Here is a 21,423-nt window from a genome sequence, read left to right on the forward strand (position 1 = left end):
TGCTCCGCACCTTCAAAGTGATCAATTGGTGGTAGTTAATATTGTAAAATTGGTTAAAATAATTTTGTAAATAGATAAATAGGTTTAGGTAGGTAGTCAGCTAAATTGTGTGTATATAGTAGAATATAAAATACGTGTAGTCGATAGTTTAAATAATGTTTTTATTTATTTTTATGTAGTTAATACAACGATTATTATATACATATTTTATTTTAAAACTTTTTTGTGTTGAAAATCTAAGTTTGATTATTTATTTTTTGAAGTTGGTTCAATTTTTTTGTTAAAAATATTTTATAAACTAACAGGTCAATTGGAAAGTCCCCGATCTGACACATAGATGGCACTATTAGAATTAAATCCATATGTTTTTTAGTTAGGCCAGACAGCTCACGGATCATTAATTTGTGAATTATAGCAATTGAGTGAAGCAACTTTTGTTATTGTGAAAAAAAAAGGATAAAAAGGAATTTCGCGTGTTGATAAAATATTGTTTTTTGAAGGGAAAACATACAGTTGAAGAAAAAATTTGACTTGATGCCGAGTTTTCGGACCCTGTCCCAGGAAAATCAACCATTAAGGATTGATATGCTAAGTTTAAGTGTGGTGAAATGAGCACCGAATACGGTGAACGCAGTGGACGCCCAAAGGAGGTTGTTACCGACGAAAACATTAAAAAAATCCACAAAATGATTTTGAATGACCGTAAAATGAAATTGAATGACATAGCAGACACTCTAAAGATATCAACTGAAGGTGTACATCATATCATTCACGAATATTTGGGTATGAGAAAGCTCTGTGCAAAGTGGGTGCCGCGCGAGTTGCACAAACAACGACGAGTTGGTGACTCGGAGCAGTGTTTGAAGATGATCAAACGTAATAAACCCGAGTTTTTGTATCGATATGTGATAATGGATGGAACATGGCTCCATCATTTCACTCCAAAGTCCAATCGACAGAAATCCGAGTGGACTGCACATGATGAATCCGCTCCAAAGCGTGGGAAAACGCAACAGTCGGCTGGCAAGGTTATGACATCTGTATTTTGGGATGCGCTTGGAATAATTTTGATTGACTACCTTGAAAAAGGAAAGACCATCAGCAGCGACTATTACATAGCGTTATTCGACCGTTTGAAGAAGGAAATGGAAGCGCTGCTTCACCAAGACAATGCATCGTGTCACAAGTCAGTGAAAACGAAGGCAAAAATCAATGAATTGGGCTTCGGATTGCTTCCTTATCCACCGTATTCTCCAGATCTGGTCCCAGCGACTACTTTCTGTTCTCAAATCTCAAAAGAATGCTCGCTGGGTAGAAATTTTCGTCGAATGAAGAGGTAATCGCCGAAACTGAGGCCTATTTTGCAGCAAAGGGCAAATCGTACTACAAAAATGGTATCGAAAAGTTGGAGGGTCGCTATAATCAGTGTATTCCTTGAAGGAAATTATGTTAAATAAAAAAAAACTTTGCCAAAGAAATATGTTTTACTATGGTAGGCCGGGGACTTTTCCATTAACCTGTTATATTATCTCATATCATGTTTTTTTCATAATTTAAGGCTAAAGTGTTTTAAGATGGTGGTAAAAAAACAAAATACAATAGGAAATGCTTACGAAAGGTGGAAATAGAGATTCACATAATATTTTTTCAAATTTGAACCTTTTTTTTGATGTTAAATAAGGTGTTTAATTTTTATATCACTGATTTGTCAGAAATGTTAGTGACTTGTGTGACTAACTGTGTGGACTTGTTGGAAAGTGCCATAAGTGTAAACTGCCATGTCTGCCAGAACTGGGCGAACGATAGACGAAAATAAAACGGAAAAGTATCGTAGGAGGAAGCGTATATACCTAATGACGAACTAACCGTGATGAAATGACCGTTTGCGTGCGTATCGAATTGTACCATCCCCGCCCAGTGTCCAGTCGTATCCGAGACGTTTTTCCAGTAGCGAAAAACGCGTTTTTCCGCACGGTCCAACGCCGCCGCTTTTCCAGGCTTGCGGCGGGAAGCGCTCTCTCTGATTTTTCCAGTTCGAATCGGTATAAACGATCGATATTTTTAGGTACTCCGAATGCGATGATCCGAACGGCGGGCAGTTGAGCCACGCGTTTTCTTTTAGCACTTCGGCATCGTGCTAATTTTCTCGATTTTAACGTTTCTCGTCCCGTTCCGAACCGGGTCCGTTCAGTTTCAGTGTTCACCTCATCATCCGTGCCGAAGATGCTGACTATTGTGTTTCAGCACGACTATTGTCGTACTTTATGATAGGAGTCCGATACTGTTTCGTTGAGTTTTCTCGGCGTCCGCACGTTTTTTTAGTGTTTGTGTCGTGTGTCGTCTTGTTTTAACGGTCCGTCATGCCGCTGGTCAAGAAGAAGGTGGACAGGAGGAAGTCCATGAGCAGGAAGGAGATCTCCCTGGCTCGTTTGGAGAATTTCCGAAGAGAGGTCATTACCGACGATCATTCGGTGCCTTTAAGTAAGTACGGACCAAGCCCAAACGTCCTAAATACCGAGTACCGAATCGATCCGTGCTGACGGGGCGCGGCTCGAGATGGCGCTGCCGATAACTTTTAGGTTAAGAATAATAAACGCATTTTTGCGTTGACCTAAATAGCAAGCGCGTTTCATTATCTTATTCGGTATTCGAGAAAATAGTCCACGTTTTCCTATATCATTAAGAGATTATTATTTTCTTAATTGCATACGTGTTTTGTTTCAGGAATAAATTTTATATTGAAAATAGCACACAATTTTAAGCTTTATGGCCTTTTGCAAATTAGAATATGTTGTAACTAACGATACTAATGATAGTTTCATCGGTTTAAAAATGCCAGTGAAAACTTGAAAATTCGACGCCCTAATTTTGTTCTAGTTCACCAAACAGAATAACATATTGTTTAAGTTGGTTATTATTAATTTGTAATACGTCAGCTGTCAAAAGAGCATTTAAATGCCATGAATGTTATCGAGAAGTTAAAGAAGTGGTTACCACAAGTTACATGCAATGAATTGATTAATTATGATAAGTTTAAAACGTTTAGATGATGTTGGAATATAACAAACAAGCTGGAAATATAGTATATAAAAAAAATAAGGACAGTTTGGTCGATTTCACGTTTTTAAAATTTTTATTTGATCGTCTATAATTTTGTTAGTGTGTTATTTAACATAACCAAAAGGTTTATTTATAGAACCTTTCCAAACATAACCTAGTAGTTCTAACCTTCAAATAATATGTATCAAAATTTCATGACAGTATGGCGTTTAGGTTAAACATTACAGGACTTTAGTGAAACAACCTTTATTAAAATTCATCGTACAAGTCATTACTCTATAAAAGTGACGATAAAATTGAATTAAATCTTCCAGACCATAATAGAATGTTCCAACGAAAGGTTCTGAAGATTTGGCTCAAATTAGCGTTGGGAACTATCGACTGAAAACAGTCGAAACAGTCGATAGTCACAAAACAGTCCAAGGTGGCAGTACCTACGATCGGCAGGGGGTGTTTAAAAATATACTAAAATACTCTTAAAATCCCTTTTATTGCAAGTAATATTTCATACAATTTAACAAAAGAAAGCTTTTATAAAACAATTTGTAATATCTGATGTTAGATATGCTTAGTACAATCTTAATTTACAAATTAATTTAAAACTATTGATGTGTTGTACGTGCATCAAAACACAAGCAAGATAAATAACGTACATCAGTATGTTTTTCTAGTAATCTTTAATCATCTTATTGCCTGTGGGTTATCCAGTAGTTGTATTCCTTCCTCATTGCAGTGATTGGTGTAACCTTATATAATGTTTTACGATGAAATATTGGATAGCTAAGAAAATCCATTTGATTTCGAGATTTCGATCATCGTGAAGTGCTTAGTTGCTTACGTAGCTTGTATTGGTAATTATTCGAAAAAGTTTGTTTTGGCAACGTTGGATTACTAGTAGGTTTGATGTTAATATGCAACTTCATATTTGCACACCATAATTCGAATTAGGTTTTATAAATGACTGATAAACCAATCTTAGGTGAAGTTAGAAGTACAATTTTTTCATTTTGAGTCTGATCTGCTCTGGTTTCTGTGATGATATCAATTTAACCTACCATGAAAATAGAGGCCTAGATATTTCACTGATTTTGCTTGAGGAATCGGGCATCAAGCAAGTAGAATTAGGTTTTTTATAATTTGGTCGCAATGCAAAATTGGCATGAACAATATAAAGCAATATTTAGAGCATGCATCCAGTTTCCAGTCCATTTATAGATCTTGTTGATTGTTAATTGTACTGTTTCTGTAGTCTTAGGCAGAGATATGTCGCTTGCCATACTGACTGAGTCGTCTGTATTAAATCTCTTTAAATGATTTTTTAATAATCGCTGTTATTCTATTAAACTTGATTGTTGAGTAGTGATTTTGAAATCCAAACTGGAAATCTGGTATTTCCGTATGTGGTTTAATAGGTTTTAATAGCAATTTATGTAACAAATTAAATAAAATCCAATATTCAGGAATGCAATGTAACATTTGTAGTTTATAACTTACCTTATTAGCTTATAACTGATAAGATATACTATATACATTATAAACTAAAAATTACTTAATTTTGCAATCAGTAAGAAACAAACTAACGATTTCTCATCATAATCTTTCATTACAATGATTGGCATTTCACGGTATTTCTTATAGTTCTATACCTTTGGTGTCTTTGTAATCAGTTTACCTTCTATTATAACATATTTTTGACGCAATTTCCGCTGAGTGGCAATAATGGAACGATTATTTTCAATAAATATTGTCACTATTTCTGCTAGTTCTTGTGGCGTATATTTATCCATAATAAAATTTTGACATCTACTCAACACAATAGTTAAAGCGAAACTGAGTTAAACGTCACATAATCAAGATGGCGCGCAATCAAAATAGTAGTGGGAATTTTGCCCCGCGTTGTATCTCTGGGGGATGGAGAGAATAAATGGACACCTACATTATAGATAACATATTCTGACTGAATAGAATCTTAGATTTGCTGAATGTTTTCAACATCCGCCAATTGCTTCAGTGATGTTAGAGATAGATGGACTTCAAAGTTGTTGGATCTACTCCTCATTCTATGCTCTGAAACTTCCCATAATGGCTCAGTTTTGTTGAGTTATGGTTATTGCCAGGAAAGATACTGATGTTGATATCCTGGGGCTCCTCAAACCAAAATTGCATTATTATCTTGAAATATGGCAGCATTTGCAGTAATATGCTCGTCACTGCAGTAAGAATCTTCATCAGTGAGAATATTGAGCTATAGTATATAGTATTGAAGCAGTAATTGGGCCAGTGATGTGAATAAGGCGACCAGCTAAGTATCATGATATTGCCAAGGAAAGCTTCCCGTTGTTTCTTTTGGGATTCTTCATACATAAACTTGACCGTTTGTTGGAATAATTATAAATGATGATTCATGGTCCATTAGTCACCATCTAGTGTCCAGGTTTTATGATCGTTGTATCAATGTATTTCGCATTATCTAAACATACATAAGAAGTATTGTCAACATGCAACAGGATGTACCATATTGCATGGCTTTCATATTATTTTGTCGCCTATATATAGAATATTCCAAAATTGTCACAGTTTCTCAATAACTTGCTTAAAAACATGGTTCAAAGATAAAGGACTATTATATATCTCATTCAAGACTGATCAATAAATTAAAAGGATTGGATGGACTGTTACAACAGTAAGCATCATATAGTTATTTTTACCTTTGTCGAAATTTTGACCGATTAAAAATATCAAATAAATATTCTGAAGAAACTTGATGACGTTTTCTTTAAATTTAAACATCAAACACGCAGATTACTTGTTCATACATCTATTATTCATTTGTATTAACATCCTTTTAGATATTTACCGAGCCTTTCGCCGTTGGACTTAATTAATGTTAACTAATACTAATCTCGATGAAAATTTTCGGTGGATTTTCGTTTTTATTTTTAGACGCAACTGCATATAGTAAAAGATCGAGACGAAAAATAGCTTCATGTTGATGTAATTGATGCTAAAAGGTTTTTCTGTTGAGTCTCGTGGCCATATAATTTGTTTTTATATATTTACTGGGGGGAACATAGAGCGAATTGATAGAGTAAAATTGAGGATATATTATTTAATAATTACAGTTTAATTTTAAAAATAATCTAGATAATGATTCTCTGGTCGGCATTGCCCCAATTACGAGCAGATGCCTTATTTGCCGAATGCTGGTATTACAAGATGGCGACTTGGTGTGCGCTAATGACGGTTTGAATTTTTTGTAATTATGTTCTTCAATTCACTACCGAGTTCCCGTAGAGGCGCGCGAATGCGAAATGATTGCGAGATGGTACAGACTTACTGATCTTTCAAATGCGATGCTTAAGCCAAATTATATATGTTTTTCTTTGAGATCACATTAGAAATGAAGTCACTACGAAGATACGACAATGAGTGCAGAGTTGAAGAAAAAAATACGCAGATTACAGTGATTTGGACATGTCTGCCGAATTTGGGCAGACTTTTGTGGAGAAATCGATTTTTTGGATGGAGTACTTGGCGCTAAACAGCTACGAAAAAGACATGGATCAAAATATTCGAAAAACATTGGCGAAATAGGAGACTAACATTGATCTAAGGCCTATCGTCAACTGCAGCAAGATTTAGTGAAAAATGCTTGAAGTCTGGCGGCCTCAACAGCAGTGTGTACTGTGCAGTAGCGTGACTGTGAGGACATCAAGATGACAATGAACAGCATTTTAAAAAAGTTTCACGCAAAATGTGTAACACCACCGATTTTAAAATTGCTCAAGATTTATTGTGCCATAATCTATTAAATAATTCAATTTATAAAGTGGCTCCAATATTTTGGCAAGAATTTTTTTTTCTTATTAATTTACTTATTACTGGTTTTATCTTTTCAACTTTTTTTTGGAAATAGTATTGTAATTTATTTACGAAGAACAGGTTAAAAGTAAGATTGATATTTTAGATATATGAGATTTATATATATATATATATATATATATATATATATATATATATATATATATATATATATATATATATAGGGTATTTTGACCAGATATTCACAATATATCTGGTATTCAGAATGTCATGATTGACATGACAGTTAGACTTCGATGCAAATCGCAATACTCAAAATGGTATATTCATTCGGTATATTCGATAAATAAAACTTATTACACTTAGAACAAAATTATATGCAATCGAGCCGAAACCATCGAAGTTTATCTATCGAACCTGTCTGTCAAGGTTTACCTACTCCAATAAAACAAAAACACAACATAAACAAAATTTCTGACATGTGCACTATAACGACAAAGTCAACAGTACCTTCATTCCATGTTATCAGTAATTAGTTTAGATTATTATTAGTTTAAAAATTTGTGTGGTTTTATTCATTAATAAACAATTGAAGCAAGGTGGTAAAACGATCACTAAATATTTTCTAGGGATATATTCAACAAGTTCTGCCAATTATATCTGAATTTGAGTTGGGTCTTCATCTAATAACTCTTGCAGTTTCGCGTCTTCAAACTTTCTCGGTCTACCAGAACGTTCTTTGCCTTGCACATCGAAATCACCACTATAATCTTTTTTACAATTTAAATCTGCAATATAGGCACCTGTAACAAAACATTTCGCTGCGAAGGCATTTGATTGGTTCTTTGATAAAGTTTGATACGCAGGTGCGACACGTGACAGCCTTGACGTCACGTTTAATTGACCAATAAAATTTAAATAAAAAACTATTTGATTTCTGAAATAAATTTATTAAAACAAATCAATGAATGAAATAAATATAATCTGCAAAAATAAATACATCTATAAAATATAAATATTATATATATAAAATCATAAACAAAGAACTTAGTATAATAGTAATTACTATTTTCAGTCAAATGAGCGGTTCGACTGTTTTATTAAATTCGTGATGTCAGACGAAGATGTACAAACTCTTTTTTGTATAAATTGTGAGAGTGGGATGGAGATTATTGCTAAGAGCAGTTAATTATATATGTGCTTATATTTTCCAACGGTAGTATAAGCGAGACGGAGATGTACATATTCTTTCACGTACTAATTTAAAAAAAAATGGAAAAAAATAATAACTGAATACTATTAACATGCTGTAAATAATTTCATTATAAAGAAGTAAAATTATTTTTGTACTTGATGTTCTGTGGATCTGTAAAAAGTAATAGAATTTTTGTATATAATGGAATAATACCCCATAATACCAAATGTTTTATGGCATTGTAATATGTAAATTGCTATTTTCAAATAATATACTATAAAAAATATATACAATACAATAGAACTTAAACAGAACCTAAAAACTAAAGATGTACAATAACCACAAATACTAAATAAAAATGAAACAGATACCTAATCATAGAAAAAAAAACTAATTCATGATATAATTAAAAATGATCCCACAATAACAACTAGATCTTTTTCAAATAAAGTAAATACTTCATTTATTATTGAAAGAAAATAAAAACTACCAAAAAATTATCAAACTATATATATATTACATATAAATCTATGTAAGCATATATTGGGTATATTTTTGTCAAGGTCGCGGCTAGGATAACAGAGCCAGAACGTTAAAAATCAGTCGAATGAAACTCGTAGAACCAAAAATAGTAATTAAAAGTACACGACTGAAACAGTCCATAGTAAAAAGCAGTCAATTACTAAACAGTCGATAATCGATTTCAGTCGATAGTTCCCAACACTAATAAACAACCAACGTACCATGGAAACGAAGTGAGCCAATCAGATCCCATCGCGGCTCTTAGTATAGCGGTTAAAGCAAGTAATAAGTTAAAAGTAGCGACAGCTAGATGTTGGACGTCGCGCAACATTTCTCCAAAAGTCAAATCTCTATTTCTCTATGTATATAGCTTTAAAGCTTGATGTCAGTAGATTAAAATGACATATGGGTCAAATCATAACTTTGCAGAGTTAAGTCTAGCGACATCTGTTAGAAAAAACGCTAATGACTTTGCGGTACACCTGGTATACAATTAATGATTTCAGTTTGAATGAATCTCAATGATTTGATGGATGTAAACCCATCCAAACTGACCCGAACCATATGAATCTGGAAAAATTCGGCACCAGTCGAGTTTCCATGCCAACTTTTCGGTTCACGTACGAAAAAAAAAAACGCGCGCGTACGTAACGGTGTGCGTAATCAGGATGTCTGGATCAATAGGAAAAGTATTTTCGTTTTCGGTAGGTTAGTAATTGGCGACTAAAAATACGGGATTTTTGTGTCGTTCCGCGAAAATGACGACGAGGGAAATTTGGCGCGACGCGATGCACAAAAAATGATTTTTCCCGATTTTTCCGACCGAGACGCATACACGTGTCCGACGACGGCGCGGGGGGGCGCCCCTAGAAGAGGAATTTCTAGCCGGGATATATCGTTCTAAATTAAAAATAACTCTCATCTATTTTAATTCCACGCGTGAGAGTTGAAGAATTTTCACCGAGGAAACCTATCCGGCCGTACCGAAAGGACACCGTCTTTTTCTCGGAGGAAATCCACAAAATCTACGGTCTACCCCGTATATACCGTGTGATCCAATCGTTTATTTTCTCTGGCTGGGCTATTTACCCGATATAATGTTTCGTTTTAAAATTAAACCCGTTGCAAGTTGCCTAATTACCACTAAAAATAAAATGTCTATACGAAACGAATCTTGTACGAAGTCGTCGTTTCCTATTTTCCATGATTTTCGCTATATAACACTTCGCTCAATAAGTTTTTGGACTAATCAAGAAACGCAAAGTTCTAAAATCACCTTTTGTACTACTTAGCGGTATAGGCTGTGTTATATTTAGTGTGTTATATCTGTCATTCTCTCTTGCTCCATGTATAAAAGTTGTAAAATGTGAAAAAGTTTAGAACACAATTAATATATAGTCTATTCAAAACAGTAGTGCCACGGGAGCCCTGTCAAAACGTCGTAATGTTGCCGCAGCAATTTTGAGCTTTAGTATATTTTGGCTCTGACATATAACAAAATTTTAATAAAAATCAAATAATGAAACAAGAATGTTATGTATTATAACTTATTTTAACATTATAGTACATCTAAGGCATATATTATCGATGAACTTAAAATTACAATTAATTATAGGTATTTATATAGTATATTTATAGGCGATAATTTATAGGTTAGAGTTGTTATATATATATATATATATATATATATATATATATATATATATATATATCAATATATATATATATATATATATATATATATATATATATATATATATCAATATATATATATATATATATATCAATATATATATATATATATATATATATATATATATATATATATATATCAATATATATATATATATATATATATATATATATATATATATATATATATATATATATATATATTGACCTTTTTAGTCACATTAGTATAGGTAGGGTTCTAGGCGCGTGTTTTTTATACAGTACATATCTTCTGTATAAAATATTATCTTAATTAATTAGTCTTATTCTAAAGCTTATTCTAAAGTCTATATATGTCCAGTAATCAGATCAGGTGGTGTTAAACGTTTTAGTCTACGCACTTCACTATCACGTCGCAAATTTAGCTGATTAGCAAGTACATTGGGATGCACTCTTTCGAAGTACTTCACACAAAGACGTTGAATTACACTCGTTATAGGTTCTAGAGGAATATCGCGTTGTATCACTGTATTTGAAATATAGTGCAGAGCAATAACAATGCAAGACCTTATTTTGGAACCGTTAGATGAAGGATATATTAGATTTGCTAGCGGTACTCCATAGTTGGATTCCATATGCCCAAATGGGCTTGAGTATAGACTCATACAGCAATACCTTGCTATCTAATGATAACTTGAATTTGTGCCCGATGAGCCAATACATTTGATATAATTTTAGTCCCAGTTGTTTCCGTTTAGAAAGTATGTGCTTCTTCCAGGTTAGGCGTCGATCTAAGTGCATACCAATATATTTAACATGCTCTGCTTGAGGGAGTTGACGATTATTGATATTCACTGGTGCAGATGTTCTTCTACGCAGGGTAAAGGTTATATGCGTGGATTTTGTTTCATTGGCTTTAATGCGCCATGTCTTCAACCATAATTGTATTTGCTCCAGGTGGGTTTGTAGGTTTATTGATGCTGTGACTGGATCTTTATGGGATGCTAAGATTGCTGTATCGTCTGCATATGTTGCCACAGTAGTTATTTTTGTGATAGACAGATCAGTCGTATACAAAAGATACAGTACTGGACCCAGTACACTACCTTGCGGAACTCCTGAATATATCGGATTTAATTCGGTATGTTAATCGCCTTGATTCACAATAAAATGTCTTGAAAGAAGATTCCTTGAAATATAGGAAAATGTATTAACTATTTAGAAGAAACTCACAATTATCACTACGTAATAAATTGCTATTATATAAACAAATACTGAAACCTATATGGACATACGAATGTTCTACAAAGAGTAATATCAAGAAAATAAACATTTTTCAGAACAAAGCAATGGGAAGTATTGTAGGCGCACCCAAATTCTACAGGACTGACTACCAACATCGAGACCTTCAGATACCCACAGTCAGTCAAGAAATCAAGAGAATCATGCAAGGGGGCATTATTATTAAGAAAAACTCCATTATCATGAACATATTGAAGCATTGCAACTTTTGGATATCGCCAGAGCAGGACACAGTCTCAGAAGAATTAAACCGTCTGATCATGTGTAGTGTTGTGCAGTGAGGTGCATTTAATAAAAAATACAGCAGTGACATCTATAAACATTATTTCACCAAAGACTGAGATAGGGCCGATGGGTCCTCCCAGTTATATACCTAGATTTAAGTTATCATAAAACCAAATTGTAGGTATTGTCGGAAACGACTAGTAACAATGTAATAATTAAATAATAATAAAATACGTAACGATAAACATTGATAATGAATCGAGGAACTTTGTTTTGATACATAGGATTTATTTATTTTTAAGTATCTTCATATAAACGGAAAAGTCTTGCTGAGCTAGACTATGAATCATCGCTCTGAATAAGTGCTGTTTAAGGCCATTGCCAACGTTGGAGAACACGACTACTCGAAACAGAAACGTATATATATATGCAGAAAAATATATGCAATTTTTTTAATTTAACACATAAGAATTGTTGCTAATAAAATAATCATATATGTATATTTTCAGGTGATTTATGTAGAAGACTACAAACGGATAGGGATAAAGGCTTGAGTGTGGAGAAAGCAGCCGCGGTACTACAAAAAACTGGCCCCAACGTCCTGACGCCTTCGCACAAAACACCCGAATACATCAAATTCATCAGGACTCTCACTCACGGTAAGTCTATCCCGTTGTACAACGTGGGGCAAAAGTCTTTAATAACTTTGCTCAAAGAAAATATAGTATAAGTAAGTTTGGTTTTCATAAAAAGTTTGTTTGGTCTTCTTTTTTTCGTTATGACTGAAACATTATATCGGCTAAACGGTGACCGCGATTTGCTATTTTCGGATCTTTTTAAGACATTTTTCATAACATTCTGCAACATCTGAATTTCTTCAATTTCGTGACGAATATTGTCTTTAAGATGTTCAATCGGTTGGGGCTTATTCACATAAACTTTTGATTTAAAAAAAACCTCATAAGAAAAAGTCTGGTGCTGTTAAATCCATAGATCTGGCTGGCCATGTTAAATCGCCACCACTTGAAAAACGTCATTCAATAATTGAATTGTTGAACGAGCTGTGTTTGCTATGGCCGCATCTTGCTGAAACCGCATGTCTTCTAGCCCTTGTCCTTCCATTTCAGGCACAAGAAAATTTCGAATCATGTCTTGGTACCGTTCAGCAGTAACGGTAACTGCAACAGATTGATTATTTTCAAAAAAAAAAGATAAATGATGTTTACAACATGAATACCACACCATACAAATGTTTTTAGTAAAACCAAAACCGACTGTTCTGTTTATTCATCGCTCATTATCAATTTAGACGAAAAATCTTCAATTTCACCAGACAGCTTTAAGATTGCACTACTGTACTCAGGTCGTTGATCAGGATATTTCCATATCAGGAACATTTTCAAATTAGTTTTCAAAATTCGCCTTAAACTGCCTGCAGAAATGTGTAACTGGAAACCACGTCTCCGAATTGATGTTTCTGGAGACTCTGCAACACTATAGTGCACCAGAGCCACATTTTCAGCGTTACAAGACGTCCGTTGTCTTCCAGAACGAGGCCTGTCTGCTGTCGTCTGCTGTTTTCTGAGGCACCAGATGATTAGGATATTTTTGAAGCAATTTCAGTAATTAGAGTAATAGTAGTAAATTAGAGTGCCACTAATTGAACGATTATTTTCAATAAATGTTGTCACTATTTCTGCTATAACAGCTTTGATACTAATTAAGCATATCTCATGGATTCATCATATCTATGTTCCTGATAATAAGTTAACAATTACGAAGGACAATCAAAAAATGTTAAATGTTATATTGTTTTGAGTCACGTCAACTTCTTCGATTTTGTGATTGTACGAACAGCTTAACGTCGGCTTCGAATCACGGTCCTCGACATTAAGCATACCGACTAGCCAGTGACAAACTAAGAAGACATCCGATCTTACCTAGCCTGGTTACTGGCGTGACTGGGATAATTTTCCATGTCGGATTTTACACTCTTGCCTAGGACAATCACAAATATTAAACAGTCCCAAACATAAACTTACGACCAAGCCCCAGCAGGATTCGAACCCGCGACTATCGCAACGGTAGGAGGACCGTCCTGTCGCCTTTACCACTGCGCCACCAAACCGGCCGAACGACAATAAGATCATTATAGTGTGGAAAGAATGATCATTATAATGTGGCAGAAATTATCGATGGCGGTGGGAAAATAGTGAACGATTTGAATGCAAATGAAAGAAAGCAATAAGTGTTTATATATTGAAGCAAGGCATGTATAAGTAAAGAAATGAAGAAATGTATATTTTCTATCCATTTCCGAGCGTTCCATCAGCCTCCATAAAAATGTATTAAATGTGGAACAGTTAAATTATTGCTTTTATTGATTTTTAATCTGGTTTCAACCGTACAGTGTGTACCTCAACTTGGGCAGCTGTGAAAACTGAAGTAAAATTATTAAACTTTTTTAGGAATCTAGCTGTGCGCGAATGTAAAATGATTTATCAAAGGCATTTGAGGTCAGAACTGGTCCTAACCAAGGAGATTCATTCTTCGCCAATCAACTCATTGGCTGATCTGATGTTCGTTGATGATAGGGCTATATTCGCTGATACAGATGTTAAGGTTTCCAGCATTCTTCATAACACATTTTGCATTATAGAGCCCTCAGGCTTGAGAATTAATGAATGAATTAATGAAAGGGTTCAGTTTGAGCATGGGTAGGGCAGATACTTGGGGTCAGTAGTACAGGAGAAGTAATCCAACGCACCCAAAACAAAGTTCTACGATTATTTACCAATGCTTATCGCTACGTAACTATCGAAGAGCTTCGCGATGACCTTGATTTCAAATGAAGTCATCCAAGAGTTCACTTTGAAACGTGAAATAAGGTTGCTAAATCACAGCAACGTGGAAGCAATACAGCTACTGGACAACAGGTATATACTGCTGATGTAATAAGGTTTTCTACTTTTAATATGGTCTTGCGCGGAATAGAGGAAGTATTGCAATCAAGACTAAATCATCTTTCGAATATTTATCTCGCCCATTCTTCTGTGTGACTCCAAGATTTGCACCCCGTTACATTTTGGCATCTGTAAGCTTGAATCCATTCAAATGCAATGTTTAATTAATAGTTAACTATTCACAGAATGATTTGTGTGTGGTGGATGGAATAATAGCTCCTAAGAAAGCTGAAAAATGTTCGTGATCCTGCTGCACTAACAGCAGTGTATTGGCTAAGAAGTTGAGGACGCTCTCTATCTGAGAACTTGCTGTGTGTTGATAATGATGCGAAGCTAGTATATTGTAGTGTTTTAAAGAATAATCAAACAATTTTGATCATGTCGATTAGGTCGAAGAAAGTAGTTTAGAGAAAAAACGGTTGAAGATTTGAAACGCAATCACAAAAATCAATATTCTCAAAATCCATCGTACCTCCTTAACAGACCTACAGCGAAAGGTTCGCGATATCTGAAACGGTTTCGGAACACTTCAAGAGGTGGACCAGCGCTGGCGATCTGTTGGAATCCGGCCAACGGCGTGAATTACGAAGTTCAAATGTAATTATTCGCATACCGACATCAAACATACCGAGGGATATTCGTTTCTCCTTTAAATATTGACGTTAGAAAAGAGATTTATTGAAATTTAACAAAAACAGATAGCGCGCCGACCGCGGATCATCGTGATATTAAAAAACAGCGCCGGATATTGAACAGTTACGTTAGGATTCCTCATTGCTTATGCTGAGCTGGCATTTTTCATTCAATTTTTTTATACCAAAATTAAAATTTTTGTCAATGATCTATTCGACACAAAGAATATTTTAGACCGATCCTGACATTTGGTTTTCATTAAATTCCTTACACAGGGACTACTCTTGCTCTATACTGCTGATATCCCAACAACAAAAGAGACAGTATTTGGAACATTTGCCGAAGACACAGTTCTCATGGCAAAAGGTGTATCTTTGTCTGAGATTGTAGAAATGTACAAATAGCTGTCAACAAGATCTACAAATAGACTAGAGACTGGAAAATACATCTTAATACTTACAAATCTGTCCATGTTAATTTTACTTTGCGGCGAAATGACGATAACCTAATTATTTCACTTGATGGATGCGCAATTCCTTAAGCAGAATCAGCTAAATATCTCGGCACTAATCTCGGTAGTAGGTTAAATTGGAACCATCATGTTAGATAAAAAGCAGTGCAAATTAGACTCAGTCAAGCAACTGTACTGGTTAGTTGGATAGTATTTGGGCATAGTTCTTAATAACGTTATCTACAGTCTACCTTCAGGTCCTTATGCAGATTGTCGATACGAATGAACCATGGAACATCAATAATAGAACCTGTTTGAGAATATTTGTATAATATTTCTATTCAGCTTTGGCTGGTACAACCCTAGGGTTGAATACCGTAAGTCCACACTGGTTTCAAGATTTCTTGGTAAAGCAAAAGCTTGTTATTTACCGATTGGGATGAATTTGATTTTTGTACAGGATAATTTTTGAACTGAAATTACTACCGTTTCCAGAAAAAAGTTTTTTTTTATAACATCTTTATTAGATATTAAATTTAATACTTTAATAATTATAAATTAATTTATTACTACATTTCATTTGTACTTAGATTAATTGACAAGCAAGACGAGTGCGAGAAAATACATCAATATATATTCCTCAATTATAAAATTATAATAACTTAAGCTATAGTTTACACTAAAGGTATACACTTTATATAAGTACGTATCGTTTGGTTCGCTTCAATCTTCTGACTTCATGCGCGCTGTCCAGCTGTTGTATAGCTTCCACGTTAGTATGATTTAATAATCTTCTTTCGTGTTTCAAGGCGAAATCTTGGATAATTTCGCAAATATATTTGATTTCCATGTCATCGTGCCGTTTCTTCTTGGCTACGTAGCGAGTAGCGAGTAGAGTAGTTGTTTTGACAGTGTTGGATGGCTAGTTGATGGTGATGGTGATTTTTAGTGCAACCCCATATTTGCACCCGATAGGTCCAAATTGGCTTTATGATTGTCTTATGAAGCAACCTTTTTGATTTTAGATCATATTGAGATTATCTTCCGACTAACCAGTATAATTTTTTTATTTTGGTTTTAACGTGTTTTGCTTTTTGTCTAACATGATGTTTCCAATTTAATATACCGTCAAGAATGATTCCGAGGTACTTAGGTCATTCTGTTTGAGGAATCGGGAATCCATTGAGTGATATAATTAAGTTTTTATTATGTTGCCGCAATGCAAAATTAACATGAACAAATTTGGGGTAGAAGAAAGTGTCACAGGACTATTAACACCATAAATTTCGCCGGTCTACACTAAATGCCATTTGCTAAAACTTGGTTAAAGTTTTTTTTGATATATTTTAAAGTGTCCTTTTTACCAACGAGGGTTTATCTGCACTGGACCTACGGTTTAACGTGGACTCCAAACCTTTGAACGTCTTCGGCATTAAGTCTACAGACTGGCCAGAGATCATTCCAGAAGATATGCGATCTTACCCAGCCTGGTTACTGGCGTGGCTGGGATAGTTATTCCTTGTAGAATTTTCCACTGTTATCTAAAATACATTTACAGTTACAATCACAAACATAAGGTATGTCCATGTTCCCGCAGAACTGTCGCCTTAATCACCGCGACACCAAGCCGGCTGGTTAATATTGAAATTAGTTTCTTCGTAACCATTAGATATTTTGTCAAAAAAAAACAAAAATGATCAAAAAGACACTGTGATGAGTACAACAATAATATTTTGGTTTCAGGCTTTTCATTGCTGCTATGGATTGGAGCGGGACTTTGTTTCGTCGCCTGTCTCATACGGAAAATCATTCACGACGAACTGGACACGGACAACTTGATCCTAGGCTGCGTTCTGGTGACCGTCGTGGTCGTAACTGGATGCTTCATGTACTTCCAAGAGCACAAAAGTCAAAAGGTCTGATACCGATCGCCCCTGTAAACTTGTACCCTCTAGCAACGAATATATTCATTCCAGATCATGGAATCTTTCGCCAACATGGTTCCTCCGAAAGCGACCGTCATCAGAGGCGGAGAAACCATGTCGATCGTTTCCAGAGAGCTGGTGGTGGGCGATTTGGTGGACATGAAATTTGGTGACCGGATACCAGCTGATATCAGAATTATACATTCTCAAGGGTTTAAGGTTAGTTGTCTGTTTACTTTTAATACACTAATACTGCATCTAAATAATTTTATCATTAGACTTGAACGAGTTATTGGTGTACATTAAACACTTATTACTTATTTATATACTCGTATGTAGTTTAGAGTACACTTTATACAATTTTACATAATATAGTGTATTACGAATTGAACAATACTTGCAATGATTGAATTTTAAGGTTTCTTTTTTGAAAATTGAAGGTTTTATTAACAAAAATTGTTGTATTCTATTTTTTCGGTGATTGGAATTCTACGTCGAAAAAAGACAGGTTTCACTTATATTATGTGTCATATGTCAGATCAGATCAGGAATGGCCTATACAGTAGGTGGTGCAGAGTTTCCCGTTAAACGTTTTCTATGTATATTTTCACTAATTTTTATAATAAGACGAACATCATAAAGTCATATTGGCTTTAAAATTTGTTTAAAGCTTATTGTTTTGTTATTTACCAATAATTCTGAATTCCTGTTCAAGAATTAGTATTTTTTTCATGAAATTTAATAACAAGATGGGGATCCAGAATGACAACAACTAAAGGCAATGAACTGCATAAAGCAGCTGATAAACTAAGATGTAGTTACATGTCAACTGGAAAACCAACTTATTGGCCGACTGGTCGAGAGAAAACCCCGGACCTGCTAGATTTCTTTATAGTAAGAAACATAAGAAAATTTTGAGCTAAGTTCAGATCATACGCCAGTGATTTTGACCTTGAGCGAAAATATAATAAGAAAAGAAAAAAACCCAACGTTAACAAACAAGAGAACAGACTGGGAAGAATTTGCTGAAGAATTGAACAAACGAATTCAACTAAAGGTACCCCTCAAGACAATTGAACAATTAAATTCTGAAGCAGAAAAACTCGTAGTAGATATTCAACAAGCTGCTTGGAATAATACTCCAAAAATTAAGAGTACAACTTAAGGAATTAATTATCCAAAGGTAGTGAAGGAAACAGTCCACCTATAAGAGACCTAGAGAGAGAAAAAACCTAATACCAACATACCAGTTTGGGTTTATTAACAAGCACTCAACAACTGACCAGGTCCACAGAATAACAGATGTTAATGAAAAAGCCTACGAAAGTTAAAATGTATGCTCAGCTATATTTTTAGATGTAGCACAAGCTTTCGATAAGGTTTGGAGGATGAAGGTAAGGATGGAGACCTTGTTCATGAACTACAGAAAATGCTACCAAAACAACACACCGAGCTATTAAAATCATACATTACAATCAGAATGTTTAGAGTCAAACAAGAAGAAGCTTATTCTACAATAAAAAAAGCTAAAGCAGGTGTACCACAAGGAAGTGTACTGGGACCAATGCTTTATCTAGTCTACACTTGTGATATACCACAAATAGAAAATATTACGATGGCTACATTTCCTGATAATACTGCGATTATAGCCGTCGGAGACAATAGTGAAGAAGCCTCACGAAAACTACAACAGGCAAGTGACAATATAAATAATTAGACTCAAGTTTGGAAAATCAGAATTAATGAAAGTACATCTGTATATAAACAGACCGTACAAGCACCCATAACATTAAATAATACTATCATTCCATATAGCAACAATGCTAAATATCTCGGACTGAATCTCGATGCAAAACTTCGCTGGAAGGAAGATATAAAGAAGAAAAGAAAATAACTGGAATTGAAATATAGGAAAATGTACTCGCTACATACGGAGTTCAATTATGGGGATGTTGTGCAAAGAGTAACATAAATAAGATACAAATTTTTCAGAACAAGAGAACTGAGAGGTTTTGTAGGCGCACCCAAATACTATAGGACTGATTAACTACACCGAGACCTTCAGATACCCACAGTCAGTCAAGAAATCAAGATAATTGCAAGGGGTCATGAGAAAAGACTCCATTCTCACACGAATATTGAAATATTAGAACTATTGGATACCACCAGAACAGGACACAGACTCAAAAGAATCAAACCACCTGATCTTGTGTAGTGTTGTGTAGTGAGGTGCATATATTAAAAAATTCAGCAGTGACATGTTATAAACATTATTTCACCAGACTCTGAGGTAGGGCCGATGGGTCATCCTCCTAGTTATATACCTAGATTTAAGTTATCATAAAGACAAATTGTAGATTAAACGGAAACGACTAGTACCAATATATTAATTAAATTTTTTAAAAAATTAAATTTAATAGAATTTCTGTTTCTTCATATCGAAAACCTTCAAATATGTAACACAAAACCGTCATAGAACGATATATATCGTTGGAATAAAGTTGCCTCGTTACACGTTCTACATCATTGAGAAATGTTTAAATATAGCGTTAATAGCTGCTACTCGAGAGCAGATGGGAATATTATCAATTTTGAGTTTTACGGTTCGCTTAAATACAACACATTCGGAAAAAGAGAAAGAGAGAGAGACAAGGATAAAAAATAATAATATGATAATATAATAAAACATTTGATGGTAAAACAGACATATATACTTTTTCTTTCTTTCCAATTTCTAAACATGATCTCTTTTTAGCTCTATATACGTTTTCAGTCTTTCTAATTTTCTTAAGTTACTAAAAAAATATTATTTCAAAACACTTGATATATTGATATTTTAAAAAATATCGACATATCGAAATATAAAAATCCCCTTTCTGATAAAGCATGGAGAACATAAATATCCGCAAGAATACAATACTTTCCTGCAATAGGTAGAGAACAATAGTTTTAAAAACAACATTTAAAATTTGTGAGAAGCAAAAAAACACTTTTGAATATACTCCGCGACAAAAATTTAGCACATGACACATTTTTCGTTACAACCCTTAATAAAAATAAATTTATATATAGGCTGTCCATATAGATTTCGATGCGTACTTATATTTTGCGATTATAATTGATATTAATAATTGTGATGTTTTAATTAACCAATATATTTTCCTATACTTAAGCTCCATTTCTTACTAACGATTAATATTCATTACGAAATACTTAGCGTTCTGGTTAGGTCAGATTATACGTGAACTGCACGTGCATAGATTTACTTTCGTTAATTTTTATATTTTAAGTTTGAGTTTAATTATTTATATTGTCACTTGTCTGTTGGTCAATTTTCTTGTGGCTTCTTCGCTATTGTCGCTGACCGTGTTTTGTATCATAACAAATGTAGCCATTGTGATATTTTCTCTTTGTGATATATCACATGTCTAGAGTAGGACACGAATAATAGGTCAATTAAAAAGTCCTCGGCCTGACACATAGATGGCGCTACTAGAATTAAATCCATATGTTTTTTAGTTGGGCAGTGGATGTCCAAAAGAGGTTTTTACTGAATGTTGTAATGAAATAGCACACACTCTAAAGATATCAACTAAACGTGTACATCATATCATTCACAAAAATTTGGGTATGAGAATGCTCTGTGCAAAGTGA

General features: G+C 34.2%; 1 protein-coding gene across 1 annotated transcript in view; it reads left to right on the plus strand.

The window, feature by feature from the left end:
- Nucleotides 1-1,919: 1,919 nt before the first annotated feature.
- LOC143192182 (sodium/potassium-transporting ATPase subunit alpha) overlaps nucleotides 1,920-21,423 on the plus strand; it is a 46,961-nt gene continuing 27,457 nt past the window's right edge. Inside the window, exons 1-4 of the mRNA XM_076397576.1 lie at nucleotides 1,920-2,481; nucleotides 12,307-12,456; nucleotides 17,588-17,760; nucleotides 17,821-17,988. Of these exons, the coding sequence (XP_076253691.1) occupies nucleotides 2,361-2,481; nucleotides 12,307-12,456; nucleotides 17,588-17,760; nucleotides 17,821-17,988 (612 nt within the window). The 5' untranslated portion in view covers nucleotides 1,920-2,360. The remainder of the gene's footprint in view (nucleotides 2,482-12,306; nucleotides 12,457-17,587; nucleotides 17,761-17,820; nucleotides 17,989-21,423) is intronic.

Source organism: Rhynchophorus ferrugineus, unplaced genomic scaffold, assembly GCF_030347505.1.
Source record: "Rhynchophorus ferrugineus isolate W39M unplaced genomic scaffold, kcgeb_rfMv2 rfM1, whole genome shotgun sequence".
NCBI classification, from domain to species: Eukaryota; Metazoa; Arthropoda; class Insecta; order Coleoptera; family Curculionidae; genus Rhynchophorus; species Rhynchophorus ferrugineus.